Below are 27212 nucleotides of genomic sequence, written 5' to 3' on the forward strand. Positions count from 1 at the left end.
GTCAGTATATTTGGGGATCTTATTGAGGGGTATCTCTTGTACTGTTCTTGACCATAGGGCCCTTCCCAAGATTTAGACCTGTAAAGATTAGTGTAGGTGTGTGACTGTTCTCTCTCCTTTACTGCCAGATGAGGAAAGAGGTATTCTGTACCTAACAGTCCATCTTCTCCCAGGGCTGCTGCATGCAACACTGGCTATCTGGGCTTGACCTGTCAGGGAAGACCTGTTCTATCTTCCTCTCGTTTCCACAGGTCATCTTTCTTCAGGGACTTCTTGTAATACAGGACTTCCTTCTCTTGGTCCTGCTCTTCCAGCAGAGGCAGATAGTCCTTCATCCCTCTTGATGTCCAAGCACAGACAAATTGTCTATGCACATCAGAATGTGGAAAATATAGAAAACCCTGAAGAGTATGTTTGATTTTCAAAGAGACTCTTTTGCAGGTCTCCCTACAGCAAGCAGGCATGCAGGGAATAGTGAAATGACGCAGTAAGATGAGATAAACTCTTTGATAGGTGTCTACTCTGCATCAGAATATGACAGGTGAATCTCACCCAGAACATATATTTCATTATGAAACAATGTTTGATTTCTATAGAAGGGAGTTTTTAAATATAAGCACATAAAAAGAATTAAGAGATCCCCATCTACTGTTGATAGTTGCTGCACTTCTTATGTTCTAAAGTTTTATGTCCTTCAATTTTTATATTAAAAATTTCCTTATTGTCTAAGAAGGTGATTTAGGTAGTCTCTGTGTATCCTTTCTTTTAAACTGAATCAACCCATTATCACTTATGAGATGACTATCTTGCACTTAAATATTTGCTTCTAATACTGCTACTTAGCAAAATCAATGGTAGACTGTGAACTCCTCATGGTTCACAAACAGCTTGCTGGAGAAATACAAAACCCCATGTATTGAGTTTGTGTGGCAAGGTTTTGGTAACGGGGGGGTTACAGGGGTGGCTTCTGTGAGAAGCTGCTAGAAGCTTTCCCTATGTCCGATAGAGCCAATGCCAGCTGGCTCCAAGATGGACCCACCACCAGCCAAAGCCAAGCCAATCAGCGATAGTGGGCGCCTCTGTGGTAACATATTTAAGAAGGGAAAAAAGTTGTGGTGAGCACAGAAATGGCAGCCGGAGAGAGGAGTGAGAGCATGTAAGAGAAATAACCCCATAGACACCAAGGTCAGTGAAGAAGGAGGAGGAGGAGGTGGTCTAGGCGCCAGAGCAGAGATTCCCCTGCAGCCCATGGTGAAGACCATGGTGAGGCAGGCTGTCCTCCTGCAGCCCAGGGAGGTCCACGGTGGAGCAGATATCCATATGCAGCCTGGGGAGGACCCCATGCTGGAGCAGGTGGGTGCCTGAAGGAGGCTGTGACCCCATGGGAACCCCACGCTGGAGCAGGCTCCTGGTAGGACCTGTGGATCTGTGGAGAGAGGAGCCCACAGAGCAGGTTTTCTGGCAGGACTTGTGACCCTGTGGGGGACCCACGCTGGAGCAGTGTGCTCCTGAAGGACTGCACGCTGTGGAAGGGACCCATGCTGGAGAAGTTCATGAAGGACTGTCCCCCGTGGGAGGGACCCCACTCTGGAGCGGGGGAAGAGTGTGATGAGTCCTGCCCCTGAGGAGGATGAAGCGGCAGAGACAACATGTGATGAACTGACCGTAACCCCCATTCCCCATCCCCCTGTGCCTCAGGAGCGGGGTAGGTAGAAATCCAGGAATGAAGCTGTGCCCGGGAAGAATGGAGGGGTGGAGGGAAGATGTTTTGAGATTTGGTTTTATTTCTCACTACCCTACTCTGGTTGATTGGCAATAAATTAAGTTGATTTTCTCCAAGTTGAGTCTGTTTTGCCCATGACGGTAATTGGTTGAGTCATGTCTCCCTGTCCTTATCTCAACCCATGAGCCCTTTGTTGTATTTTCTCTCCCCTATCCAGCTGAGGTGGGGAGTGATAGAACAGCTTTGGTGGGCACCTGGTGTCCAGCCAGGGTCAACTGACCACACCCCACAATCTTGTTTGATCTTCAGTCTCTATGGAGGAGATCAACATGAGAACACAATTTTCAGAAATATTTCTCTTTTTTAGGATATAGAAATAACTATCCATATTCAAACCCAATCTCTGGTAAGTGTAGCGGACTTTCCTGATACCATACTGATATCTCAGTAGAAACTGTTAACATTCTTGAAAGTGATTTTCACTTAAACTTGTTCTTTTTATCTATGACATTACTTCTTTGCATTATATTGTATCTATAATGAAAAAAAGAAAACACTCCATCACCTTTATCTGTCTTAATATATGTGTAATTTTCTTTCAGCTGTCCGTAAAATACTCAAATTACCTATGCACAGGAATCCGCAGCCTTAGCTATTCTTTCTTCCGTAGTCTTTTAACTGTAGGTTCTTGTCACTCACCCCATCTGTGAGCTGGCTATCATTTTGTGCTATGTATGAAAAAAAACATCTTCAGAGAAATAGAGTAAGGATATCTCTTCATGACACTATCTCACCGTGTTGGTTTGATTGCTCACCAATGCTTGAGTGAACGTCAGTCTCCTGAATCAAAGTAGAGATTTGAGTTTCTCACACCCTTAAACCTAACCAAATAAGCAACATTTTTCAATTAATAAAAATTAATATATTTTTAAAAAAATGTTGCAGGAATCTCTTTTCCTTTTCTCTCCCCCCCCCCAAAAAAAAAAATTCATCAGAATAACTTGAAAGAACCTAGACTTAGTCTATCAAAGAAGTGCATATTTCTCATTGCAAGAAGAATAGCAAAGCAATATAATTGTTATTATTCCTCATGTATTTTTAAAAATGTAAATGTAAAAATTTATTGCTGTTTAACATACTTTTAGATGTGAATGTGAACTGTGTACATGTACTCCAAAAGTAATGGATGCTAGAATGAATAAAGCAAGCATGCTAGTCACTGTTCATATGCAAAGGTCTCTATTGTCTTTATTACCTAGACATAAATGATAATTACAGAATAAAGCGGCACAGAGATTTACATTTTATGCATGCCTCAGGTCACTTTTTAGCCTTGGGATCCTCATTCCTCCTCTTCTATCTTCTTATGAAACTCCCGACTCTTCACTCGGAGCTTGTTGACCTGTGACTCTGCAATGTCAGCCCGCTCCTCGGCTTCCTCCAGCTCGTGCTGGATCTTGCGGAATTTGGAGAGGTTGACATTGGACAGCTCCTCCTATGTAGGGAGAGGGAGTTGTGAAAACACCAGGCAGTGTGTGGACATTTAATATCCGAATACCAGGCAAATAAAAATTTAAATGCCACAGCTGGGCAAGCAGGTAAGGCTCAAAACCAAGGTAAGAAGCTGCTCAGGGTGCTAAGTGTTCCAGTAGAGAAAAGAACATCAGAGTGTCACAAAGGCCATGGCCACACAACACAGAGCATTGTGTAGGTGGAATTCATGGCAGAGTCCTGAACAGACAGAGTAGCAGCTGCTTCTGACACCCAGGGTAGGGTAGGAAGGAAGAAATACAGGCGGGAACTGAGTCTTAGAGCAAAACAAATAGATCTGGGGAAGTATAGTTCCTCCCAAACCCAGCAATTCTTATTCTTACACTCCCCATTGTCATGTAGCAGCAAATGCATCAGAACAGTCAAGGTTTCAAAAACTTGGGACAGAATTAAACACTAACACAGAATTCCACCTCAACCAGAAGGAAGTCTGGGCTTAATCAGAGTGGTACTTACAGCCTCCTCAGCTTGCCTCTTGTAGGACTTCACTTTCATTTGCAGCTTGTCCACTAGATCTTGGAGCCTGAGAATATTCTTCCGGTCTTCTTCACACTACAGAGATTGGCAAGTAATAGAAACCCTTGTTTGCCTTTTTTCTCTGAATTTCATAAATGTGAAACAGACAGAGTGACTTTCCTTACGGAGCATTGCTGTCCAAAAGGGCAGAGGCCAAAATCCTGTTGACTGTGTCACTTACTGAAGTATAGAAAGCAAGCCCTTTGGAAGGCAATGTGCCAACGTTTTGACCTCCTGGAAGAAGAATGTGTCAACACAAAGAAACCTCCTGCCTTACCTGGTAGGTCAGCTCCTTCACCCTCCTCTCGTACTTGCGCACACCCTTCACGGCTTCAGCGCTGCGCTTCTGCTCAGCATCAACCTCCGCTTCCAGCTCCCGCACCTGCAATGAGAAGCCCATCCTTGGAGCTTCCCTGGTATCTCTCCAAGGGACATGCTCACTCATGCACAAATACAAGTCCCACGCACTCTGGCCTCCAGCTTCTGGATTTGCTTCTTGCCTCCCTTCAGGGCCAACTGCTCGGCTTCATCCAGACGGTGCTGCAGGTCCTTCACCGTCTGGTCCAGGTTCTTCTTCATCCTCTCCAGGTGGGCGCTGGTGTCCTGCTCCTTCTTCAGCTCTTCTGCCATCATGGCCGCCTGATGAGAGCAAAGGATCAAAGCCATTTTGGTAGTGGAGACAGATTGGAGGAGAATACATCCACCATCAGCAGTGAAGGGAGCCCCTAACTCACATCTGTGATGGCCTTCTTGGCCTTCTCTTCAGCATTGCGGGCCTCCTGGATCGTGTCCTCCATTTCACCCTGAATTTGGGCAATGTCTGTTTCCAGCTTCTTCTTGGTGTTGATCAAGCTGGTGTTCTGTTGAAAAGCATCAATATCACAATTTTCTTTTTGTTAGCTTACAATATCTTATCAAGAACATTGCATAAATGTTGGGTTTTAATGTAAATTGTGCCATCAGGTCACATGGGATTCTGTTCTAAAGGAACTGCTGTGGTAGCTGTTTGTTTCTCAGCTATGAAGTGCTTCCATATTTCAAGACCATCCTTCATAAAGTCTTTCCTCACTGTTTCTCAGTCACCAGAGAAGGAATTTAGCCTTATAAGGAAAAAAGACATAAACTTTCCTTACCATTTTCAATCTAGTGGCAGTAAAAATTTTAAATGGTGCTATAGAACACTTATAATGACGTTGATAAATTATGTTAATGACAGTATTAGTGTATTCCTATTTTGTTAATGATCAACCTAAGTTTGACTTTGCAGTCTCAAATGTAAATGTGAAAGTTGTTGAATTCAACTTAAGTTGTAGAGTAAGAACATCACTTATCTCTCTGAATTTATCACTTTTAAGATATCCCCACTATAGTCTAGTGAAATTCATATTATATCTGCAGTTAAAAAGTCACTTCTAATATTTGTTATCCATATTGTGAAAATTACAACGCCTTTTACAAAATACTGTTACAGTTCAGCCAGTCTTGAGTTATTTTATATGCATGGGGCAAAAGTATAAATACTAAATATATTTATACACTGACCTGGGTATGGAGAAGCTGCACACGCTCACTTGCATCCATCAGTTCCTGCTCAGCCACTTTCCTCGACCGCTCCGTCTGCTCCAGGGCTGCCCGTAGCTCCTCAATTTCAGCCTGCAACAGGTTTGCTCTGCGCTCCACCATGGCCACCTGCTCCTTCAGGTCCTCCTGTGTCCTGAGAGCATCGTCCAAGTGTATCTGGGTATCCTGTAAAAGAGGCAAGAGAATTTGCAAGGTGGCAGTGTGTGCTTGGGTGCCAAAAATGTCAGCGAAGGCTCTTCTCTTTCTGTAGCTTTGCTGAACAGACCTTGAGCACTGCCTGTGTGTTTCTCAGGTTCTTTTGTGCCTCTGCAGCCACACGGTTGGCATGGCTCAACTGGATCTCCATTTCATTCAGGTCTCCCTCCATCTTCTTCTTCAGACGCAGGGCTTCATTCCTGCTCCTGATCTCAGCGTCCAGGGTGCTCTGCATGGACTCCACAATTCTGAGGTGGTTTCTTTTCATCTGGTCGATCTCCTCATCTTTCTCTGCTATCTTCCTGTCAATCTCAGACTTCACCTGGTTGAGTTCAAGCTGGAGGCGCAGGATCTTCCCCTCTTCATGTTCAAGGGAAGCCTGAAAAAATATAAAAATCAGTTAATTATATAAATAACAATGTCATTAAACTTACATGAACTATTCTCTTGAAGAATAATGTACAGCATGAAATCTGAGACTACAAGAAAGGACATAAAAGGATTGCTCTGCATCCAAAGACTTCAGTGGTGTCCCAAATCCCTTTTTCCTGTGCCTGCAGTTTATTCTTAATGCATATAATTTCATAAATGGTAGCTAAACTGTGTTGCAAGTAAACAATTAAGAACAGAAGGCTGTACCTCGGCTTCCTCCAGGGAGGCTTGGAGTTCATATTTCTCCTGCTCAATCTGCTTCTTGACTTTCTCCAGCTCATGAATCGCCTTTCCTCCCTCGGCAATCTGCTCCGTGAGGTCAGAAATCTCCTCTGTGGGAGCAAAGACCAACAGCACGGTCAGGCGCAGAGCAGAATGCAAAGGGCCCTGCCACACCAAGGTGACAGGCAACTTTGCCAACCTGCAGGCACAGACCCATACGGAAAGGTGGTAGTGGTGGATAGTGAGAAAGCCCGGCCAGGAGCAGAGGGCCAGGGACTTACGCTGCAAGTTCTTGTTCTCACGCTTCAGCGTTTCCAGGTGGTCCAAGGACTCCTCATAGGCATTCTTCATCTTAAACAGCTCCGTGCTGAGAGACCGAGACTCCTTCTGGGAGGCTTCCAGCTCAGCCTGTGTTTCCTCGTACTTCTGCTTCCATTCTGCCAGGATCTGAAGAGAAACAGGACCTCAGTGTGGATGTGGCAATCGGGAGGGGATGCTCTGCCCAGGAACCCCAGGCCTGGAGCCCAAAAGACCTTGTCAAAGTTCTTCTGCTTCTTATCCAGAGCTGCACAGGCAGCATTTGATCGCTCCACATCAATCATCAGGTCCTCCACTTCATTCTGCAGCCTCTGCTTTGTCTTTTCCAGAGAAGCACATTTGGCATTCACAGCTTCGACATGTTCCTCTGCATCCTGCAGGCGCTGTGCAAGCTTCTTCCTGGGAAGAGATAAGCACTGCTCATGGTTTGAGGGCAAAGTGGAGGGTGTGGTGTGTGGCTGATGGGCCTTTCACAACAGGAGGGTTTACCCATTCATTGAGTATGTATCCTATGCACAGACAGTGAAGACCCTCTCCCAGCCAGTGATTGTTTTCCTAGTTCTGATTCCCAGCCTTGAACAACCACTCTGCCTTCTGTCTCTATGGTCCACAGGTGAAAACATTCTCTCGGTCAGGGGAATATTCTCCTCTACATTTCCTAAACCACACCCTTTGGCGGATATTCTTGACATCAGCCCTTACCCTGCCACAAAGCACAGCTTTAACTTTTTATGACAATATTGCTGTTGTGTCTTCAAACTTCCCTTGTTAGTCTACCCCTTTTTTTATCTTTCCCACTTTCCCCACATACTTGGCCTCCTCCAGCTCCTCCGTGCGCTGAATAGCGTCCGTCTCGTATTTGGTTCTCCACTGGGCCACTTCGCTGTTGGCCTTGGACAGGGCACGCTGCAGCTCCCCCTTGGCTTCCTGCTCCTCCTCATATTGTTCCCGGAGCAAGTCACAGTCGTGGCGAGCAGACTGCAAGCCGTGGGCCAGGGCACTCTTGGCCTGGGGGAAAAACAGTAGTGTGAAAATGAATGGAAATATCCTGGGAAATCTCCTGACTGAAATGTTGATGGACACTGGACTATTCTGCTGTGGGTGATGGCAAGCTACTGAATGAGAAAGGAAGAGCCAGGAGTCTGTAAAAGAGTTAATGGATAGACTGTAGGGAAGGGGAAGCAAAGCTAATATGGGAAGACTTGCACTGAATTAGCTAAGCATTTTTTCTCTCCCTATCACCTTTTTGATTCTGTGATTTCATATGTACCTGAAGCTCCTCCTAGACAGGAGGATTCCAATGGATAAGACAGAATTTGGAAAGCCTTCTCACCTTTATCTCTTCCTCTAGGTGCCTCTTGAGTTCCTCAATCTGTTGGGTGAAAGCCTGCTTGCCTCTTGACAGCTGAGAAATCAGAGCATCTTTCTCTTCTACCTGGCGTGAATATTCACCTGGGAAAGATTGCAGATACAGAAGCCTTTTATGGCCATTGATGACAGTGTTGTAGACATTTAGGGCTGTAAAACTAGATATTTGGCAGACCTTGCAGAAGTTTATGATCCTGTTTCATGCATTACAGGGGAGAGAAAGCATGTTGGACAGACCATGTACCCAGAAGGGTCACTTCTGCATTAACTCTCTGACATTATTCATATGTGCGTCACAGATGTGTATGTCTTACCTGATTCTGTCTGCAGACGAGCTCTTTGAGCATTGAGGTCATTGATCATGCGCTGATGCTCTTCTTCTTTTGTCTTAACCTCACTTAGCTGATCTTCCAGTGCACGACACATTTTCTCCAGATTTGCCTTTGTATCAAATACAGATTGTGAGGGGTTAACTGTCCACAATCTTAACAATAGCAGGTGCAAGAAGTTGCATTTTATACAATTCCACTGGGGCAGAAATGCATATATGGTATTTTTGTACCTTGGCTTTGGAGACAGACTCCATGTTACTGGCCAAGTCGTCAATCTCCATCTTCAGCTCACTCTTCTCCTTCTCCAGCTTCTGCTTCACTCGCTGCAGGTTGTCGATCTGCTCCCCAAGCTCAGCTGTGCTGTCCGCGTGCTTCTTCCGCAGGGCGGCAGCTGTGGCTTCGTGCTGCAGCGTGGCCTCTTCGAGGTCACGGCGCATCTTCTGAAATTCTGCCTCACGCTTCTTGTTCATCTCGATCTGAGCTGCGGTAGCCCCTCCTGCTTCTTCCAGGCGCTCGCTGATCTCCTCTAGCTCCCTCGAGAGGTCAGCCCGATGCTTCTCTGCTTTTGCCCGAGAGGCACGTTCAGCCTCAATTTCCTCCTCCAGTTCCTCAGTACGAGCCTGGGGAACATTAGGGGACCCTTCACGCCCATGCCCTCCTCCTACCTCACCTGAGACTGGGTGAGAGAGGGCAAGAAACAAAGACTTGCCTGCAGCTCCTTGATCTTCTTCTGTAATTGCATGCCCAGGGCTTGCTCATCCTCAGTTTTGCTCTGGATCTGGCTGATTTCAAAGTCTTTCCTTTGGGCAAAGCAAACCATGTTAGAGCTCAAAGAAAAAAGTACACCAGCACAGTGCTCAGGGACTCCACAGCCCCACTTACTTCTTCAGCTTCTCATCCAGCTGCTGCTTATCATTTTCCAAATCCATTATGCTGTCGTGGGCCAGCTTCAGGTCTCCCTCGAGTTTCCTCTTAGCTCTCTCAAGGTCCATGCGCAGTTTCTTCTCTTGCTCCAGGGACCCTTCCAGCTAAAAGAAACAAGACCATCAGTGCTCCATCAGCCAGGTTTAACTCCATACCTGTCCTGTTCTTGAGGTATGCCTGTGTGCTTACATCGTCCACTTGCTGCTCCAGCTTGGTCTTAGCTTTGGTCAGCGTATTGACTTTGTCCTCTTCTGCCTGCAGGTCATCCAGTGTCTGCTGATGGGCCTCTTGGAGGGCTTTCTTCTCTTTTGTCAGCTTGGCAATGGTCTCGTCCAGGGCTGCCATCTCCTCTGTAAGGTTTTTCACCTACAAATATGAGCAAGTGTCAAAATTTGGTAGAAAACAGGTTCACTGGCATGGTGACATTTTCACTTTGCATTGTTTTGCCAAGTCTTTCATTTATCCTTTGGATGCTCAGACAAGGCCCATCTCAGAATTGTCCAAAGCCAAGGTGTCTTATGGTAGCAGGCTCTAACTCTGAGAGTCAGTGATGTCTTGGCCCTTTATGTGAGTCCCCATGTGTGTACCTTGTTTTCTGTGGCATGCTTTTCCTTCTCAACCTTGGCTAGTGTTAATTCGAGGTCATCAATGTCTTTCTTCAGCTCTGAACATTCATCCTCCAGTTTTCTCTTCTTGGCTGTCAGCTCAGCATTAATTTCTTCTTCGTCCTCAGCCCTCTCAGTCACCTCCTTTACTTTGGCTTCCAGCTGGATTTTGGTTTTGATGAGCTGGTCACATCTTTCCTCAGCATCAGCTAGAGCATCAGCTTCCTGGTGGGAAAATACAGGAAAGCTTATTTAGTGCTGAAGGAACAGGTGTGCATCAGTAAGACCTTTTTGGGGATTACTTTTTTGGGAAAAGGTTACTGCACAATTACATTAAAAATTACAACTTTAGAATATGTTTTTAATCAGGTTTATTTTCTAATGACCTTTTTTGTCATCAGATACTGTGTCTAGCTCCATTACGTTTTACCTTGCTTATTTCAGGTATGTCGGTGGGTTACTTGGATTTAATTGATGCTTTCCTTGTCTTCTTTGGAAAGTGATTGTATTTTATAACGTGCCGTATTCAAATTTATGTGGAAGTATTGAGAAAGGTAAATAGTTCTACCACTGGGAAAATATTTGAAGCTCCCATTCATGATTTATACCCAGCCAATACAGTCAGTGGAGGCTAGAACAAGATTCATCTTTCCCTGAAATGGACACTTCAACTCAAGGGTATTGCCTAAATGTAGCCTGAGTTTCTGAGAGGCCAATTGGCATTGTAGACAAGCGTACAAGGCTGGCACGTGTGTTGTAGGACATAATGGGCATCTGCATCTTCTGGGAGCAGTAGCTACAGGAGCTCAGGTGAGATATGCCATAAGAAACGGCGCAAGACTCTTCATTTTGACCACTGAACTAAGGCAGAGTAGCTGGTCAATTGAATCACCGTCCCTACTCCCCTAAATACACTACAGTGACTATAACGAGGCTTTATGTCACGAACTCACATGGAGACATGTACACGTAGGCATTAAGACTAAAAAGTCATTCTTTAGCTTAATCTTCACGTTGTAATACTGAGACTGAGTGGGGAAAGAATGTTGCCTGAACTTTACCTCTAGTTACATGGTATTCAGCTTAAAATATTTTGTAAGGCAGTTTAGTGTGCAGTGTGAGAGTTCTGTAGTATGAGAGAAGAGTTAGATCTTATTTACTCATTTCCCCTATAAAAAACTAACAAACAGAAAAGTAGAATAATGTTACTCACAGCCTGCACTTGGAGCTGCAGATCGTTTTTCTCCTGCACCAGTTTCACCATTTTCTCCTCCAGCTCCTTCCTCTTTGCCTCAGACTTTGCAAGCTCTTCCTTGGTTTTCTCAAACTCTTCCTTCATGTTGGCCATCTCCTTCTCAGATTCTGCACTCTTCAGCAAGGGCTTGATCTTGAAGAACAGCTTCATCCAGGGCCAGTGCTTGACGTTCATGAATGCACGAATATTGTACTGGATGCAAAAGATGGACTCCCTGAAGCATAATTACAATGTACATTGAATATTTTCAGTATGACAAGTGCCAACACTTTCCCCCAAGTACAGTGACTTTGACTGAGGATGAGGAATGTCTACCTCCTCTCCACCATTCTCCGGTACTCCACTCTCATCAGGAAGCCCCTGCACATGGCTTGTGTGCGGGTGATGAGCTGTGCCAGCTTCTCATCCCTCATCTCCTCCAGGAGTCCCAGCAGCCCAGCTTTGAAGAACACCTTGCGAAAGGGAATGTTGCAGCACATCACTGTCACGTAGAGCAAAGCACAGACATGCAGTGAGTGAGTCAAGGAGGGTTTGTACCTTGGTGTGGCCAAATTTGTACTGGGTGTGGTCCACATCGATTGACCCGAGAAGCTTCTCAGAAGCCTTCTTGCTATCAATGAACTGTCCCTCTGGGATGGCACTGGCATTAAGCACCTTGTATCTGTGGAGTGAGAGGAACTATGAATGAAGGCAATCTCAGGTCATAAGTCAACACTGTTTATTGAGACTAACCACAGACTTTGCAGCAGAATGAGGCTGAGGAAGTTGGAATTTCATCCCTTGTTTAGAGACACAGTTACAATGAAGTCCTAATCTGATGACAAAATTAAGGAAACTTTTACTGTCTTCAGGTGATCAGTCAGAGATGAAAAGAGGACACTGATCTCCAGCCATTTCTGTCCGATGCCTTTTTCACTTAAACTATGCTGTAGAAAGTTGCTAGAGAGGAACATTGCCACTTTGTGTATAGGAGGAAAGCATCTTCCCCTGAAACTTGCAGCTGATGCAATGGCCAAAGCACTCTATCTGAGTTTGTCATTTTTGTCTGAGAATGTGTTGTACCCACATCTCAGTTTGCATTTTTTTAATCTTTTAAGCATTGGTTTGGGTAGCTCTATTGTGCTTCCATATTCAGAGACACTGGCAAAGTTTGGCTGTTTGATGAACAGCAGTCAGTGAGGACACCTGACTTATCTCTTCATTTCTCAAGAAGTTCTTTTTTGCTAGCTGTACATGTTGCCTTTGTTTATGCATTCCAGCATTTCCCCCTTCTTTCAGTTATAATCAGATAGAGTTGGCACCAAAAAACAACCACAAATGTTAAAATACTGAAGATGTACAACTTATGCCGTAAAGACAGGATTGAGAGCAGAAAGGAGATTGACCTCTGTTTGAAGTCTGCATAGAGGATTCTGCTTGGGAAACCTTTCCTGCAAATTCTGATGCCTTCCAGCACGCCGTTACACCGCAGCTGGTGTAGCACCAGTTCATGCTCCATAGCACCTGAGTGAATAAGACAATTATTTGATACTTCATGATAAAGCATAGAGAATAATGGGTGCGTCACACTATGATTTCTCTCTACTTGAGGTTCTTACCAGGTGTTTTTGTTTCATTAGGGATGATGCAACGGACAAAATGGGGGTGAGTGCTGCGTAGATTGGTCATCAGTTTGTTGAGGTTCTCCTGTGGGTTCATGAGCAAAGATTTTTCATTAACAAATGGTACCTCTGCAGTTATACTGTCATATGTTAGAAAAGTGTTGGAAAGAAATAATGAATTTATTATTCCCACTTATAGCCATCCCAGTTTGAGTTTTATTCTGCCTTTCATTCTTGAGCAAGAGAGAAAGTCACAGAACTGTGTAATGTGTTTTCATGAGACTGAGGGATACATCCACTCAGACAGGACACCTATGGAGAATGGTGACCAGAAGCTCCTGGCAAAAGGTGTAATTCTGAGTGAAAGATGATTTTTGTAATAACCTGATTCTCACGCTATGGAAGACACTATCTATTGATGAGAACAGAAGCAAAACAAAAAATAGGACAAAAGGGAAGAGGGCCAAGGACCAAGTTTGCAGAGAATGCTGGGAAAGGGTAGCTTAATGGCATTAAATGCTACTTGTGAGGATATATTTGACAACAGTCGAGCAGGGGAAGACAAGAAAGACTCCCTATTCACTGAGAATGGGGGTCACAAGTTGTAGATTTCTCTAAAAGAAAAAAAAAAGCCATGAGTGGCAGGTCTGACAGCACCCCTTTCTAGAATTGTTTTTAAAAGCAATCCCATGAACTATCTCTGATTTTAGCAATCATTTTTACTAGTTAGGTCCTAACAGTTCTCAGTTCAGCCCTGATTTTGAGCAGGGCAAAGCTGCTCAGACAGCTATTTCTTTCACAGTGTGAAAACCTGTTCAGGATACCAGATGGTAGCTAGATGCCACAGGTTCTGAAACAAGAATGTTTCCATCTGCCTTAAGCTCTGTCCATTGGTGGAAAAGAAACTGGCCTTGGCATTTCCCTATTGCCTTGTCTTCATACGTATAATCATGTGCAAACGATTATGTGTTATGTGTTATGTATTATCATGTGCAAATGCACATATATTTATATGTGCTGATCCAGACTTGAGGTTCCCAGAGGCAGGTAGCCACATCCACCATTGTCCTCCCAAGGCAGAGGGAGAGAGGGAAGAGCTTGATCCCACCAGCTGGTGTACTCATGAGTAAATGAAACTAGCCTAAGTACTTCTTACAACATTTGAAGAAAAGCGAGATCAAGATGTATCTTCCTCAGCTGGTCTCAGCTGACTTGCAGTCAGCTCTTTTATGAATAACTGAAGAGATGTTCTTGATGCAGAAAAATGTTAATAGGTGCAGTAAAATGGCCTTGTTCGAGTTAGTGTGAGGTTTAATAATCTTCAACTTAAAAGAAAAGAGGAAAAAAATAGAGAGAATGACTTCTGTACTTACCCTGAAAAGAGCAGATACTGTCTGGAAAGAAGAACCCTTCTTCTTGCCACCCTTCTTGCCACCACCACCACCACTCTCTGAAGAACACCAAAAAAAGATGGTTTTACAACTCTGATTTGTAAAATTTTTCTCTGTGAGACTGCAAGAAGCTTTTTCATACGTATCAGTCATGCTAAGAAAGGTACCTAAGATGCAGTGGGAAAGAGAGTCAACACTCAGTCTAAAGGAACACAGGACCAAAAGTGTGTGATAATCCAAGGGATTATCATGGCTGAGTGGAAGGCCTGAAATACATGTGATCTTTTCCTTTATTAATAAATTCAAGACATGGGACACTCTGCACAACATGCAGTTTCCTTAGAACACTTGAGCTGATATTCATGTCTCTGGCAGAGCCAGTAAATAAAAATGAAAATATGAATTTCACAGAACTGACCTGCCTCTCCTCCAGCAGAGGCAAAGAGTAAGGCCAGTGTCTTCAGGGATGATTTCTGGTACAGCCCCACAACAGTTTCATTCAGGGGGTCCTTGTTCTTGTCAAGCCAGCCAGTGATGTTGTAGTCCACCGTGCCAGCATAGTGCACCAGGGAGAAGTGGGCCTCAGCCTTGCCTTTGGCAGGCTTGGGCTTCTGGAAGTTGCTGGACTTGCCCAGGTGCTGGTCATAGAGCTTGTTCTTGAAAGAGGTGTCAGTTGCCTTGGGGAACATGCACTCCTCTTCCAGGATGGAGAAGATGCCCATGGGCTGGAAGAAGCACAAGAAAGGAGGAAGAGGTGAAAAGGCAGAAAGAATCACAGGTAAAGAAATAGCTTCCTGAGTGGGACAATACTAACTCTCTCAGGGATTGTTCTTCTGCTCAGCAGAGTAAATTGTAAAATAAACTGAACTTATGTATTTACAATGTCACATTTACCCTTTCAAGCAACATTTACATATATATAAAAATTTAATGCATTTCTGAAAAGATTAGACATTGTGAATTACACAAATACCTTCTCAATGAGTTCAATGCAGGCAGCCAGGTCCATCCCAAAGTCAATGAACTCCCATTCAATTCCTTCTTTCTTGTACTCTTCCTGCTCCAGCACGAACATGTGGTGGTTGAAGAACTGTTGCAGTTTCTCATTGGTGAAGTTGATGCACAGCTGCTCCAGGCTGTTGAACTGCAGAATTACAAATAGAGATCACTATTAATGTAAATTTAGAAAGCTAGGGATAAAGAAGAGTGCTGGTTTTTTGTACTAAATTCCAGGATGATCTGAGAGTGTTCCTCCTTTACTCAGCCAGGGGTTTGGAACTTCATTCAGTGTCTCTGTTGTCAAACTAAACTTTATGCATATGTTTATGTCCCCTAGAAGCTTAGGGCACTTTAATATTTCAGACTTGTCAGTTTTGATATCTGCTAGACCGGGCTAATTCAGTTACAGGAGAGTCCACAGTGCAACAGTTTATCCAACATTTCCAAATGCTGATGTCAAAGCATGTCCAAAGCCTTCTTAGCACAAATTGTGTCTACGGAACTGGTGTCCCCGCATTAGATACCAAATGCCATGTTAGTCTACAGTTTGTAATCAGTCAAACCCCTAAATTTATGGATTTCCATTGGCATATGTACAACACAAAAATCTGTTCCCAACTAAAAACCTGTGGGAATTATGATGCTTTAGTTGCAATCTGAAAGGATCAAACCATTTTTGGGGGAAAAAAAAAAAAGAAAGGAATAATTCCGTCTTAAGCAGTTAGGTAGATAATAAAGTTACCTCTAAAAACATGGTAACAAAACAATGATCTTACATCAAAGATCTCAAAGCCAGCAATGTCCAGGACACCAATGAAGTACTGTCTTGGTTGCTTCGTATCCAGCTGTTGGTTGATGCGAATAACCATCCACAAGAACATCTTCTCAAAGACAGCCTTTGCTAAGGCACCTACTGAGTTGTATACCTAAAACAAAAAACCAGAAGGCTTGTAGTTATCATGCAGAGCAAAAGAGGAAGTCCAGAGATCTGTCAACAAAACAGGGATTTTTGTTACCTGCTGCACAGTTTGACCCTTGGTCACATATTCATTCCCAACCTTGACTCGGGGGTAGCAGAGGGCCTTAAGCAGGTCAGCTGAGTTCAGACCCATGAGGTAGGCAGCCTTGTCAGCCACTAAAGGTCAAAAAAATCAGTTGTTAAGGTACTAGCAGGCATTAGTGTTCCTTTAAAACAAGTATCAAAGGGCAATTCTAGTAAAGATAACAAAAGTAGTTAGGACAAAAAAGTAAGGTTTTTGCAGTTCATCATAAGCAACATTGCCCAGTAATTATGGAACATTTATTTTGGCTATTTTTTCTTCACTTATTCTTAGTTTATTTTTTAGTTTTGAATGAAATTTCAGTTTAGAGACATTTAGGTAGGCAAACTTCTCAGTAATAAATGCTGAAAAGAAAACATAAGCCTGGGATGATCATCAGGCAGCAGACAATTACAGAGCCTCTCAAGCAAATACAATGCAATTTGTTTCAGTGACTTGTGGTAGGGAAACTTTAAACTCAAGAGAGCACAATGCATAAGTGTAAATTATGCCTTAACGAATCTATGGTTAAATTTATGAGTTGAAGTGTAATTTTTAGAAGAGCATTCTCAAACAAAAAGCTTAGCATTTTACCTTCTGCTATTGCTTTTACTACTGAATTCAAACTCTGCCAGCAGGCACAGTATACAAAATTATTTGTTCAAGAATGCTTATTTAATTCATATGGAATCATGACAAAAAAGTATAGCGGATTACTACATGAATATTAGACATGATCTAACAGTCTGAAATTGTGTCAAGAGATATTTAGGCTAGAAATCAGGGAAAAAGCTCCAATAAGTAAGGATAGTGAAGTACTGGGATAGATAAAGAAAGAAAGATTGCACAGTGAATGGAGTCCACAGGAGGTGGAGAAGATGAAGTGCCACAGTCCTCTCCCAGCTTTATGAGCAAATAAACCTAGCAAAAAGAAGATGACTTTGCCACACTGAGAAATGTGTTCACAGGTTCAGAGTAATCCTCAGAAGAGATAACAGTGTCAGTGCAACAGAAGTGATTTCAATGGAATCAGTGTTAATGTACACTGCTCCAAATTTTTCCAAGATTTGGTCAGCAAAATACCATCACTTAAGTAAAGTAACAGCTATTATTTGTAGCCTGTACTACTATTAGTATTCATCATTATCAGATTCCTTGCAGTTGTATTCCTTGCAGTCATTTTCATTTACGTCTTAACTTTCCTAAAAAACCCCAAACCACACACACACAAAAACAACTCCAAAAAAAAGCCAGTAATAGTACAAGTTTATGATAGATGTGACTAACTGGTTTCATGGAAATAATTCCATGAGCTTTTAAAGGAATGCATTTTTGAACAATTCTAGGCAAAGCAAATGCAATAGACTTATCTTAGATGTCTATTTTTCAAACAGAAGTCCTGGAGATATGCTGAGACTCTACAGAAAATGTAGAACATAAGAGCCACAGCTGCAGTATTAACTGATGCTCCTTTTTACTCCCCCCGCCCCCCTGCAAAATGAAGTAGAACAATGCTCTCAGTTCAGGGATTATGAGTTATCTCCAGAATACGGGCTTTGAAGCTGAGCAGCTTCAGGATTCCGGCTTCTTGTCACCTGGAAACAATACCATTAGGAGGTGGCTACAGCTGATGGTAAATGGTAGGAGCTACCTGGGTACATAAACTTAAGTCAGTGGGCAGAGTGGCTCCCGGTTCTGTCCCAGGTCTGGGAAGCTGCCATTCAGTATAGCTGTGCCTTAGGATTCACTGGACCTTATACTTGACATAGTTCAAAATAATCTGCATTTTCCACTGGGTTGTGTTCTTCCAGCAAAGTCCTCTGGTTAGGACACACTTATATTCTACAATACTAGCATCTGCAGAAATGTGCAGGCTGAGTCAATGATTCTGACCCTGAATTACTGCCTGTATTAGTGAGCGTTCAGGTGTATACTGTGCTCCGGTATATATCGTGCTGGTACCTTCTGTGCCATCCGGTTCTGCCTGCTCCTCACGCTGCTTCTGCTTAAACTTCAGGTTGCCATAGTGCATGACAGCCCCTGTCAGCTTGTAAATGGCTGTCTTCTCATCTGGAGTGAAGCCCAGGATGTCAATGGCACTCTAACAAAAGAATCATTGGAGTGAGTACCATGCCTGTTAAAGGTCAGAGTCCGCCTAAGAAAACTTCTGTGCTGTACTTACATCCGTGGCCATCAGCTCTTCCTGGTCGTTAATGCTGGGAACCGTGATCTCACCTTGACTCACATACTGATAGTCATACGGGTTGGTGGTGATCAGTAACATCTCTGAAAAGAAGGACAAAACACATACAGATCAAATGTAATTGGCACGTAAAGGAATTAAATGTTGTTCCGTGACCTTTGTCTGGAGAAGTTAGTGATCTTTCCTACCAATTAGCTCCGGCTTCTTGTTGGACATGATCTGATAGAATATGTGGTAGCTTCTTTCTGCCTTGAGCTGGAAAGTGACTCTGGACTTCTCCAGAAGATCTAGCAAGGATGGTAGGACAGAGTTAGCACAAGAACTGAGGAAGGCTGGAAGGAAAGAGGTCAGGCCAGGAGGGTCACTTACATGTTTCAATGTCAGCAGAAGCCAGTTTGCCCGTGGCACCAAAATGGATTCTGATGAATTTACCCTGAAAGAAGCAGAAAAGTAATTCAAGATCTATTTTACCAATCCTGACTGCAAGAATATTCGAGTCAGTCTGCTGATACAAAGAAAGTAATTTTGTCCCAGACAACAACTTACAAAGCGTGAGGAGTTGTCGTTCCTCACTGTCTTGGCATTACCAAAAGCCTCCAGCAGTGGGTTGGCACTGATGATTTGATCCTCAAGTGTCCCCTAAAACAGAAATCTTATTATCATGATATAGCTCATGAATAAATCTGACAGTTGCAGGTTCCTACCCCTAGGACCTCACCTGCATTTTGCCAGCCTGCTGCTCTTCCTTCTTCTTATCTCCACTCGCTGCAATTGTTGCAAAGTACTGGATGACACGCTTTGTGTTCACAGTCTTCCCTGCACCAGATTCTCCGCTGTCAAACCAAAGACAGAAGCAGAGAGTGTGTGGTCAGGCTGGAGGTCCCCTGGCACGGGGCAGCCCAACGAGGACCCGAGCAGGGAGTGTACATACGTGATCAGGATCGACTGGTTCTCACGATCTGTGAAGGAGGTGGAAACAAATAGACTTTGTAAATGAAAAACACAAAAAGACTGAAAATTAATGTAGTAAATGTAAGTTATGACAAGAAAAAAATTCTGGATTTTTTTTTCCTTTGTTTACTCCTAATATTTTTTTTTAAGTTTCAATTCCTTGCAAAGCAAATTGCCCCACATTCTTACCTCTGAAGATACCCACAACACTCTTGCCTCTAAATTTTAGGGAGATATGGATTTGATAAGTGGGCTGTTAGATGGTTAAGGGATTAGGTGGATGGCAGTATCCAAAGAGTTACACTCAAAGGCTCAATGTGCAAATGATTAATGAGTCATGTCTCAAGGGTTTGTGCTGGGACCAATACTATTTAATACCCCCACTAATAACATACATAGTGGGACCGAGTGCACCATCAGCAAGTTTGCAGATGACACCAAGCTGAATGGTGCATTTGATACACCACTGGAAAGCATACCATCTACAGGGACCTTGACAGGCTTGAGGAGTGGCCCATGGAAACATCATGAAGTTCAATAAGGCCAAGTGCAAAGTCCTGCACCTGGGTTGGGGCAATCCCCAATATCAGTGCAGACTGGGGGATGATAGGCTTGAGTGCAGCCTGGCAGAGAAGGACTTAAGTATACTGGTGGATGCAAAGTTGGATATGGGCTGGCAATGTGCAGTTACAGCCCAGAAAGCCAATCAGATACTGGGCTGCATGAAAAGTTGCATAGCCAGCAAGGCGAAGCAGGTGATTCTGCCCCTCCACTCCACTCTTGTGAGACCCCACGTGGAATACTCCCTCCACCTCTGGGGTCTCCAGTACAAGAAAGACATGGACCTGTTAGAGCAGGTCCAGAGGAGGGCCATGAAAATGATCTGAGGTCTGGAACACTTCTATGAAGAAAGGCTGAGACAGTTGGGGTTGTTCAGCCTGGAGAAGAGAAGGCTCCAGAGACACATTATTGCAGCCTTTTAATACTTAAAGGGGCCTTATAAAAAAGGCAGAGAAAGACTTTTTACCAGGGCCTGTAGTGACAGGACAAGGAGCAACATTTTTAAACTGAAAAAAGGGTAAATTATAGATTGGATATAAAGAAGAAATATTTTATGATGAAGGCGGTGAGCGAATGGAATACATTGCCTAGAAAAGTTGTGAATGTCCCATCATTAGAAGTGATCCAGGTCAGGCTGGACAGAGCTTTGAGCAACTGAATCTAGTGGAAGATGTCCCTCCCAATGCCAGAGGGAAGGACAACATGATTTTTAAAGGGCCCTTCCAGCCCCAACCATTCTATGATTCTATAATGCTTTTCTATGAACATTGAAAACCCTTGAACGACCATATGCTTCTTCCTTACTGCACTCTATGGTCTTTTTTATTCTGCATACAGTAAATTGTTTCTGGGTTTGTTTTTGTTTCTTTGTTTGTTGTTTTTTAAAAAACATTTTTCTGCTACACAGACTGTGTATAGATCAGAAGTAGAGAAAGGGATAGTAAGGACCCAAGACAAAGGAATCCTGAGCATGGGTAATAGTTCTGAACTCAGTGGCACAGAGAAAGAAAGGAATGAAAAGTTAGAAGCAAAACTAGCAGCAATATATAATTCTACTTCATTTTTTCACATCATGGTTTTATCAAGCCAAATCTGAATATCTGTGGTATTGATGTTTCCTGTAGCCCTTCGACAAACTAACTTCACATTGTTAGACAGAATTTTCACATCACATACAGATTTCATACCTTGTTCACTTTCACCATTTCATCACAGACATAATTACATCCCTTGCTCCACCTAGTCCATTTGGCTTACTGTTTTTCCTGACACACTAACTATCTGTGGTACTATGCATCCTTTTTAGAAATACGGATGAGAAAAAATCCTGTTTAAATCAGCAGTGATTAATGCTATGATTGAAATAAAACTCTCATGATGTGTTAAGAAAATATGAGCATCTTAATCAGGGAAACTGTGATTACTTCTAAAATGTCTTTTTGATGGAATCACTGTGACAGCCACTCACCAGTCAGCATGAACTGATAGGCATTGTCAGAGATGGAGAAGATGTGTGGAGGGGCCTCCTGGCGCTTCTTGCCTCGGTAGGCCAACACCACCTCCGGGTTGTACACCGGCAGCCACTTGTAGGGGTTGACCGTGACGCAGAAGAGACCCGAGTAGGTCTGCGAGGAAGGGAGACAGCACATTGGCTTCCACTTAGCCTGGCAGAGCAGTTCCTCCTAGCTACCCAGAGGGAGACTGCTGCTGCTACTTACGTAGATCATCCAGGCTGCATAACGCTCTTTGAGGTTGTACAGCACAGCGGGTTCATGGAGGTGGGTCATCATGGCCATGTCCTCGATTTTGTCGTACTTGGGCGGGTTCATGGAGAAGATTTGATCTTCCTTCACAGTCAGGGTCTGCCAGAGCAAAGAAAGGTGCATGAACGTTAGCTAAGATCCCAGAGTGGGAATTAAATGCTGTTTGTAAATCTTGCATTTTACTCACCTCTCCACCTTCAGTCTTGACAGTGATCTTCCCTGATTCTTTGCTCTGGATTGTACCTTTCACATAGGATTCTTTAGGATGGGCCACAAAGACAGATGTCTTGGCATCAAAAGGCTTGTTCTGGGCCTCAATTCTCTCCTTTTCTGACTTTCGGAGGTAAGGAGCTGCCTCCCCAAAGATGGCCATCTCGGCGTCCGATGACATGGCTGCAGTTTATTGAGTGCAACACAGCACAGGGCTGAAGTGGAGAGACACACTACAGTGCTAAGTGCAGGAAGGAATTCCTTTGTACCACACACCTAACTCTGTAGTGTTCTGCTCTACCTATTATTATAGTCTTCCTCTCTGTCTTATCTGCTTTTCACCATAGGTAATCTTTAATTTATTTAGGTCCTAAAGAAGATAGGTGTCTTTGATTTAGATTATTTTAACTTTCTCTCCCTTATTCCAGTTTACATGTTCCGTTCTTTAGATCTAGTAGTGTTTTAGTAGGTTATACAGAAAAATTGGATTGATTGGCATAATGTAAAAATTTTCTATATGAAGCAGCAGAGATAGCAAGGGAAGTCATCAAAATTACAGAAGCCCACTAACATCCTTTCTCTTTTGCACATTTTAACTATGTAATTTGTATCAACTGTAGAGATGGAGAAACATAAGAAAAAAAGGTGTGGAGTAAGCAGAAGTACAGGTGTGAATTGTCTATGCCAAGATTTTTCTTAAGTTTGAAATAAGTTTAGCTTCTCCAGTTGTTCTGCCTTTTACAGTTCAAGCTGATCCTTTAAAATTAACTTTTACCAAAAGAGGAAATCTTCTCACTAAAAAACACTTGGAGGGATTTGACAAAATCTTAACTATATATGTGCTGTTCATTCATCTTCTCTTTCCTGGATTTCTGTTTACAGGCAATCTCCTGTTAACAGTTCTGTGTGGTAAGACATCAACTATTTCCCAGCAGGTACCAATGTGTCCAATCCAGTTATGAAAGGGAATTTGCTGGTTTAGACAGCACAGCTCGTGTAGAATTGCACTGCATTAGTATGTATGGATTTGAAGGGATATGGGAAGTGCCCAAACAGCTGCATAAAAAAAACATCTTGGAGAGTCTATTCCTATGGAGTAGGTAAATCAGAGTCTTACCTCTTCTGATATCAGCTGGCTTTCACGACGGAAGCTGGTCAATACTGAAAAACAGAAATGACAGCTTCCTTCATATTTTTGCACAGAATTCCAAGGATAAGTCACAGGGCAAAAAAATACCAGTGACTTGAAAGCAGAAAGAAAATCTGTTGATACAGACAGTCCTCCTTTGAGGAAAGCATTTCCACAAGTAGCAGGAATGCAGTGGGATTTTGCCAGCACCCAGCCCTCCATACTCTTACCTTGAAGCTTTCCGTGGAGACAGAACAGACTTGTCCTACCAGCACTTTTATAGGTTCTGGTTTGCACATACAACTCCCTCCTCTTCTTTCTTAGGTCAAAAAAATTTTGGCAAAGCATTGTTTGGCAAACTTGACTGACTGCATGATTCCCATTCGTGCTTGTGGATATATTTAGAAATATTTGAAGTCTTACTAGCTATGTGAATAAATCTCCTATAAATATTTTGACTAGGAATCTGAAAGGAGGAAGTGCTGTCCAGCAAATCGAGCAGGACACTGGGACTTGGAATTGTTGGCTTCTCTCCTCCTGACTCTGAATTTCTGCTTGACATATAAGATTTGTGTGCCTCAGGACTCAGCAGTACTGAGAAGTATTACTATTACAAAGAGCTTTGGGGAGACTCTATTCTGAAATATTCTGGAAATAAGGAATAGGAACAATCTAGTATACTCTAGTATAGTATATTAATTCCAAAAGTTTGGACAACAATATTGTGCTTGTGTTACTGCACTCCTGAGCTTTTTGCTGGCTATTTTAAAAAGATCAGAGAAGACTGTTTAGCACCCTTGATTCATACATTTAATTACATCTTTCACATTCTTCTGAAGTATTGCCAATTGCTACAATTTGAAACTGGCTTTTAAAGGTATTGTTTTTCTGTTCTCTACATCTGACTGTGCTGGTTTGCTTGATGTATGTCTAGCAGAAGTTTTGGTAAGGTCAGATTAGCAGTGATTACTGGCATTTTGTGTCTTTCATTGTTTAGGCAGTTTTAACTCACCAATTTGCTGCTATTGTAGAGACCTTGGACAGTGGCTATAGTTACCAAATGCAAGAATGGTGGTTAGATCACAAACATACCTCCTCCAGCCTTCCCAAGCACAAACACAATCTCCACAGAAATTTAGAGAACTCCTGGGAGGCTCTGGGTCTTAACATGTCTAACCTGTGGATAGAGACATAACTTTTTTTTTTTCCCCCCAAGCAATCCAATGCAAATCCTAGGTATTCTAGGTACATTTATTCTGACAGAAGCCTTGATCGACAGAACATATTAACAAAAGTAACCTAAACCTCACCCTAAGAATACAAATCTAGATCAATAAGGAAGTTTTTTCTTAATCTAAAAATGCCTTGTAATTTCTAAACCAACCAAACCAAAAAAGAATCATTAGTTTAAGCAAAATTCACAAAGGTTTTGGATGCTGTTTACATAAAGAAAGAAGAGCACTTGACTTGTTCTGATACATCAATGATAATGCATTGTGTCTTAAGACAAGCACGTTATTTATCTATGTACAAATAAGTTTAGTTGCGCAGATAGCTTTTAAACTAAGCATGATGGTTCCAGGTGAAGGTGAGTATTAGGTAAACCTGGGAAGAGATGCATTAAGTAATTGGAAAAAAAAAGCCACTCACATGGCTTTTAGCAATTCATAGGAAATTTTAAGGATATGGCCACTTTAGGGAATGTGGTGTGGCCATATCCTCTGGTGCTACAGATACGCATTGGACAGCAGAAAAATTATATTGTCTTTTGTGGGAAGAATGTAGGCAGAAAAGGCACAAGTAGAACACTCGAGCTGCTCTATATAATAAAAGTTTGAGATTCATGAGGTGTCTGGGGATACCTTCTGGGTCCTGGAGAGCTGTCATTTCCTTTGCAAAGAGTTAGGTATGATCTGTTATTTGAAGGTCTTCTGTGGAGCTAGGATGAGGTGCTGTGATTCTGTACCATATTCTGAAGGCTCACTCTCTCCCTCAAGTCTGGGAGGTGAAGTACTGTAAGAAGGGTCAGAGATGATGACCAGTCTTCTCAACTCACTGCTTTAAAGAACTTTCTTATGTTTCCAACACTGCATGTACAACTGAAATATCTGAGATCAAGTGTTATTTTATGAGGCTTTCAATGTCTTTCTGAACAATAAATGTAGAGATTTTATCATGTCTGTTTGAAAAATAATACTGACTACTTGTAGAAATATCATTGAAGAAAATGGAAAGGTCTTATTAATCCTTCAGCATGCAAAAGAGGATAAAGGGAGAGAAACAAAGGATAGATTTTCCCATCTTCTTTTAATACATTATATGATTGTTTAACAAAGAACAGACTTGACTGTTCTTTATATGACACATGAAATTAGCTCTAAGCTGGATCTGTAGTTTTTTGATAAACTTGTCTTTGTTGACATAGTGACTTCCAAGCTGTGCAGGAACTGAAAGCTTAGCAGCTGAAACCCATATAACTGTAAGAAACCTCTCATCCATTTAATTTTGATTAAGGGTCTCTGTGACTCTGGCAATATCCACTTTTACAGTCACTACTGTGTTTATGTGTCTGTCTAGTAGTAGCTGCAAAATGATTCTTTATGTTTCAGCTTCCTTCTTGGGTCCTCTGCACATGCTAATTAAAGAGGATGACTTGGATTCCAGTACACTGGTTCAAAGATCATACTTGCAGTATATCATCCTCCCTCTCTTGTATTGTGTTTCACCTCTTAGGGTTACAGGAATCAGAAGAGAAGGCAGCAGATTGAGAGGGAATGACAGATGACTTGTTTTTCTGTTCCCTGTCTCTTTAACTTCCCTTGCTAGAAAGCTGGTAATAAAGGACCACCTTCTACAATGCATGGCTTTCATCTGCCTAGTTCAGGAATTAGGACCTGACACAAATTCTCCCCTCAGTGAGTACACCATGAGGTCCCAAAACCATATTGGGGCCCCAAGTTCTTGTGGATTGCCTTGCTTCTCCATCTATCTTGGAAAAGTGAGAATGGGGAGACTAAAAAGTCTGGAAAGAGGTTCTATCCATTACCTGTGTGGAAAAAGGTCTTGCCAAGGCAGAAGCATTTATCCTCACTTTGCTGTATAAGAGATGAGGTGCTCCTCTGCTCCCTATCCTGATCCTCAGCCTGCTGAGGGGATAAAGAGCAGTAAGTGAGCTGTTCCTCCTTTGCATAGGATGATTTGGCCTGAAACTCCCTGTGCCATCTGCTGAGTGAAAATGATTCTGCCTGGGGTGTTAACACCAGGTCAGAACACACCAAAGAAAGACAGTCACAGAAGGCATCTTCAGTCCCAGCCAGGAATCACTGCTCTGGTCTTCAATATCAAATTTCCTGCTCTTGAAGAGACTCTTAGAGAAGCAAGGATATTGTCAGATAAACGCTTTCCTAAACAATATCACTACCCTACATTCAGCACTTTCTGGGTCTAAAACAGTTGGTGGAGTGGAAAGGCACAACTATCAAAAGTCTGTCTGGGAATTTTTCAAGCTCAAGCATCTTTTTTATTTTTGTGGCACATTGGTGTTTTTCCCATAGCCAGTAACATAATGGTGCAATAGAGAATGAACAAATGTTATGACAATAGTAGACAACATCATAATGCAAGTATCTGTAGAATCTAAGTCAAAGTGGCCCAGTCCACAGTATATCCTCAAATTTGGATTTTTATTGCTTGCAGTAATTTCTGTAATCTTCAATGCCTGGAAAAGAAGAAAACAGCAAGTTATTATGACCAAAAAAAAAGAGAATTTAATGTTCTGTGAATTTTCTGAGTAATTTTTCATGTTTGTGACATTCTCGTGCTCCCGTTAAACTCAAGACTTTTTGCAGACTTTATTAAACTCATATGGTATAGTGTCAATTTGCACTTGAGCCATTTCCTGCTGTTTTCAAGTTTTGAAAAAGATTGCGTAAAAATTTTTCACTTGTGGATGGAAAAAAGATTCATTGATACAAAGGAGTGATGGTTCTACTTCTCCTGTGATTGACCGTGGAGGTGGACTTCATGCTACTGGCCAAGTCATTGATCTCAATCTTCAACTCACCTTTCTCCTTTGCTAGTTTCTGCTTGATGCTTTGCAGGTTTTTGCTGCCCAAATTTATTTATCTGGAGTAGAAAAAGAATAATAACTTCATAGAACCACAGAACTTTTGGTGGTAAAGGACCTCTGGAGGTCCGTAGTCATGTTTTCAAGTCATGAAAACATCCCACCTCTCAAAAATCTGTTTCTGTGGTGCACTACCCTCTTACCGAAAGACAATGTCCAGGCTGAACCTTCCAAGCCGCCACTTGTGTTTTATCATCAGACACTACCAAGAAGAGT

General features: G+C 42.6%; 1 protein-coding gene across 2 annotated transcripts; it reads right to left on the reverse strand.

The window, feature by feature from the left end:
- Positions 1-3050: 3050 nt before the first annotated feature.
- Positions 3051-24744, reverse strand: LOC126043977 (myosin-1B-like). 2 transcript variants are annotated; one of them, XM_049813048.1, is made up of 39 exons: positions 24733-24744; positions 21719-21904; positions 21487-21630; positions 21237-21393; positions 19188-19215; positions 18975-19089; positions 18803-18895; positions 18626-18689; positions 18445-18543; positions 18236-18339; positions 18016-18154; positions 16030-16148; positions 15790-15939; positions 14988-15158; positions 14433-14739; positions 13997-14073; positions 12621-12708; positions 12408-12525; positions 11560-11683; positions 11338-11474; positions 10981-11236; positions 9750-9992; positions 9352-9528; positions 9121-9266; positions 8948-9038; positions 8469-8858; positions 8221-8347; positions 7872-7990; positions 7350-7546; positions 6754-6937; positions 6502-6667; positions 6206-6330; positions 5637-5945; positions 5333-5536; positions 4525-4650; positions 4259-4429; positions 4068-4172; positions 3731-3826; positions 3051-3218 (listed from the first exon to the last, which is right to left on the reverse strand). In XM_049813048.1, exons 2-39 carry the CDS (start codon positions 21902-21904, stop codon positions 3066-3068), a joined length of 5805 nt encoding a protein of 1934 aa, XP_049669005.1. In that variant the 5' UTR covers positions 24733-24744; the 3' UTR covers positions 3051-3065. The 2 variants fall into 2 exon arrangements, with proteins under 2 accessions (XP_049669005.1, XP_049669004.1); XM_049813047.1 differs by lacking the exon at positions 24733-24744 and having other exon boundaries at positions 21719-21922.
- Between the last annotated feature and the right edge of the window lie 2468 nt (positions 24745-27212).

The sequence above is a fragment of the Accipiter gentilis genome, chromosome 10, assembly GCF_929443795.1.
Source record: "Accipiter gentilis chromosome 10, bAccGen1.1, whole genome shotgun sequence".
NCBI classification, from domain to species: Eukaryota; Metazoa; Chordata; class Aves; order Accipitriformes; family Accipitridae; genus Astur; species Astur gentilis.

Coding starts and splice junctions, on each gene's coding strand:
- LOC126043977 (XM_049813047.1), bottom strand. CDS start 21,922: ATGTCATCGGACGCCGAGATGGCCATCTTTGGGGAGGCAGCTCCTTAC. Junction 9,039..9,120: donor CTGGATGAGAAGCTGAAGAA/GTAAGTGGGGCT, acceptor CTTTGCCCAAAG/GAAAGACTTTGAAATCAGCC. Junction 7,547..7,871: donor ACCTAGAGGAAGAGATAAAG/GTGAGAAGGCTT, acceptor TTTTTCCCCCAG/GCCAAGAGTGCCCTGGCCCA.